Source organism: Myzus persicae, unplaced genomic scaffold (assembly GCF_001856785.1).
Source record: "Myzus persicae strain clone G006 unplaced genomic scaffold, MPER_G0061.0, whole genome shotgun sequence".
In the NCBI taxonomy this organism is placed as follows: Eukaryota; Metazoa; Arthropoda; class Insecta; order Hemiptera; family Aphididae; genus Myzus; species Myzus persicae.
Window position 1 is genome coordinate 1 of NW_019101698.1, and position 3780 is coordinate 3780.

The 3780-nt window shown below is 30.7% G+C and overlaps 1 protein-coding gene across 1 annotated transcript; it reads left to right on the top strand.

The window, feature by feature from the left end:
• Nucleotides 1-2345: 2345 nt before the first annotated feature.
• On the top strand, nt 2346-3769 carry LOC111030182. Its single transcript, XM_022309573.1, has 3 exons — nt 2346-2611; nt 2689-3222; nt 3562-3769. Exons 1-3 carry the CDS (start codon nt 2350-2352, stop codon nt 3675-3677), a joined length of 912 nt encoding a protein of 303 aa, XP_022165265.1. The 5' UTR covers nt 2346-2349; the 3' UTR covers nt 3678-3769.
• Nucleotides 3770-3780: the final 11 nt, after the last annotated feature.

A 3780-nucleotide genomic window follows, 5' to 3' on the forward strand; every position in this document is an offset into this window, starting at 1 on the left:
ATGAAAATAAATTATAATATGCAGTTTACATGTAAATAAATGGCTGTTCATATCAATGAAATCTCACAAATTTAATTTAATTGTCAGTTAGACAATTTGTGTACCTAATAATACTTGTAATATAAAATTATTTAACTACCATTAATAAACTCTTAACAAATAAAATATCCACAACTAATTATAATATAAAATACACTATACAATTGTGTACTTATATTGCATTGAATAATTACACAATTTGTGTGCTTAATTAAATATTCAATAATAACAAATATATTGTTTCATTCTGTGGCACTACGAAGTGACGGTATACATATTATACATGTAATTGTCGTATACCAGACAAATATGTTTAATACGTAGGAATGAATTATGGTTCAATAACTTGCAAAAAATACCAACTATAGATACACAAACGTATATATATAGTTGTATGATATATATAATAAGGAAAAGCAATCGGGAATTTGTAAAATTAGTTGAAAAAATCGTAAAAAAAGATGCAAAAAGTCCGGGCGACCATGCTTTTCAATGGGCCGCCATCAATTCGTCGCAGAAGTCGCCGCTGCCGGTTTCGAACCTATTTTGCCGGGTACCGAGTAAGGGTCGGGTAAAAATTTAGGTATTACGCCGGGCGGTGTTTTCGAATTGCGGACAAAGTGACAAAAACCATGTGAGTTGCGGACGAAATCTAAAAAGGTAACATACGAATTGCTGACACAAATATAAGATACGAATTGCGGACAAATATCCAATTTTTATTTTTGATATTAACGATTGTGGACGTTGTTAAATTACTGTTCGATATTAACGATATATATATATATATATTATTTATCAGCATATATAATTGTGCAGGCGCTTTTGAAACGACTGTCAAAAAATGTGTTTAATCAGTTTATCGACAACCTTACTCGCTTGCTTATCTGTCGTAGTGTCGTCTTTCTGTTCGTTTATTTCCAATTTTTTTGTATAAAAATGTCTAGTGAAAAATTAAAGAGTTACGTGTGGTTGACGTTTTTAAGTTCCGTTTTCATCGCATAATGAAAAATGAAATTCAACGGCGGGTGTGTACACATAAAAGGTGTAATGCATTTTTAAATTTGATATACATGGTGTTGAAATAGACAATAATCTTGAACATAATAATCACGCGGCCGATGAGAAACGATCACTTGTGCGGCAGAAATTAAGTAACAGTGTCAAACGTAAAGCGGTAGAGCAGCTATGTGAACGTCCCAGCAAAATTATACATTCTGAGATTACACCAGATGATTTAAATATATTAGACTCAAAGGATATAAATTTAATCCGAAAAAATATTCACACTGCTCGTATGAGTAAGTATCCAATATTACCTAAAACACTTTTGGAATTTTAAGCGATGGTTCCCGACGTAGTAGATAAATTACCCACCAATGGAGGTGAAAATGGATTGTTGACATTGACAATAATAAAGGTGTTGTGTGCTTCTCTACAATAAAAAATTTAAATTTTTTTAAAAAGTGTGATGCTGTTTTGATGGATGGTACTTTTTCAAGCTGTTTATCTCTGTTTAATCAATTGTTCGTGGTTCATGGCGTAAAAAATAATATTTACGTACCATTATTTTTTTGTTTATTGATGGGAAAATCAGTTACTGATTATTGTACAGCACTCGAGATTTTGAAACAGCGTTCACCACTACTACCAACCACTTTTCATATTGAATTTGAACAATCTATCCACTCAGCTGTTCGTCTAGTATGGCCAATGAGCAAAATAAAAGGGTATCGGTTCCGTCTCGGACAAGCTTGGTACCGAAAAATAAAGTCACTAGGTCTAGCTAAAGTATAAAGTACTGAAGATGAAAAGGGGAACTTTTTAAAAACATTGTATAAAGAATATCGTAATGGTTATTTTTGTACTAGAGATAGTTCCTTATGGACCACACCAATTGGTACAAAAAATTGAATGTCGCAACCATATATTAAGAAATTATAGTACAAAATTATCTGCATTAACAAAAAATACAAAATACCCACCATACTTAAGACAGCTAATTACAAAAAAAATTACTACATTCTGTGTAGCTATTCGAAAGGCAATTCAATTTAGAAAAAATTTAAATACTAACAATATTGCTAAAATAAAGGGTAATAAAACATTTAAATTATTTAAATTAAATAATGAGCAATTTTTTTTTATATAAAAAGGTAATCAATTAATTTTAATTATTTGTTTTTACAATATATTTTAGGACTTCAACAAGACATTTCTAATAGCCCTTATCATATTTTTGGACAGCATTCACAATATGATTTTTATTTTTGTAAAAAACCAACTGATTGTGAAAATCATGTTCCAGCTATGGAAATATGTGGACTTATGAGCGATGTTAATTCAGTTTTAAGAAGAGTGGTTGAAAATGCTTCAAATCTTATATATGATGTTACAAACAACGCTTGTGAGCAATTTAACAGCGTTATAAATAAGTATATTTCAGGGAAACGAATAAACTTTTCTTTAAAGCAATCTTACAATACAAGAGTTCAAGCAGCAATTATTTCCTACAATACTAGTGGTAATTTTCTTAGAGCGGTCCATAAAAAATTGATGCACAAAAGCCCCGGTATAAAACAAACTTAAATTCATACACTATTCGTGTACTTTTATAATAACTATAACTTTAGGTATGTGTTTTTTTAGGAATGGTCGGTAAAAAATTTTTGATATCCAAAAAGTACAAACACGAAAACTTAAAAAAAAGACGTCTTTTTAATTCTAAAAAATCAAAGAAAATAAAATACACAGGACCAGATGAATTTTATGGCCTTGCAGAACCGTTACCAATAGATGAGAGATGTTCAATAGAAGAATTAGAATTTAAAAAAAAAAATTTTATTCAAACAATTACTCTCTCGAAGTATCAACGGGATGCTTTGGAAATAGACACTCGAGAACAGAGTTCTAGTTCTAGGTGGTTTATGGAAAGGCGTAATCGTATAACAGCTTCTGACTTTGGAAAAATATGCAAGATGCGACCAACTACGTCGTGTAAAAATATCGTAGCTAACAAATTATACAGTACATCTTCTAGTACGAACGAGCCAATAGCATGCAAATACGGTAAAGATATGGAACCAGTTGCCCTGGAATATTTTGAAAACAATATGGGGACAAAGATTCAAAAATGTGGTTTAATCATTGATGAAGATTACCCGTTCTTCGGAGCATCGCCAGGTGAGTTCAACTTAACTACGAGTTTTTTCTGAAATTAAGACATATATACAAGATTTTGCATAATATTTTAAAATATTTTAGATTCTGAACTGAGTGATGTGTATATTGATTTTAAAATTATGTGTGTTTTTTTTTTGTGTCTGAGGACAAAATTTGGATCAGAATTAGTGCTTCAACCTCAACAATTAGGGGTGGTTTCGGGTAGCAAAATGAATGTATATTATAGTTTGGGTCCACCCCACCCCTACTGTACACCAGAGCTAGTTCCCAGTTTTTATCATTATATTCCTATAAAAAAAAAAAATTAATCCTCTATCCTTTATGGCATTTTAATTTTAGATGGGCTTATTGGGAATGATAGCATAATTGAAGTGAAATGTCCGTATTCGGCCAAAGACTATCCTACAGTTGAAGAGGCTATCAAAGATAAAAAGGTAATACATAAAGAAATATAGAATATATTTTTATATATTAGTTACTACAGCAATTTATTTTAAAATTATACTTTTTTTATACTTATGATTTCTTATAACTACATAGGTGTAATTTGGGGGGGGG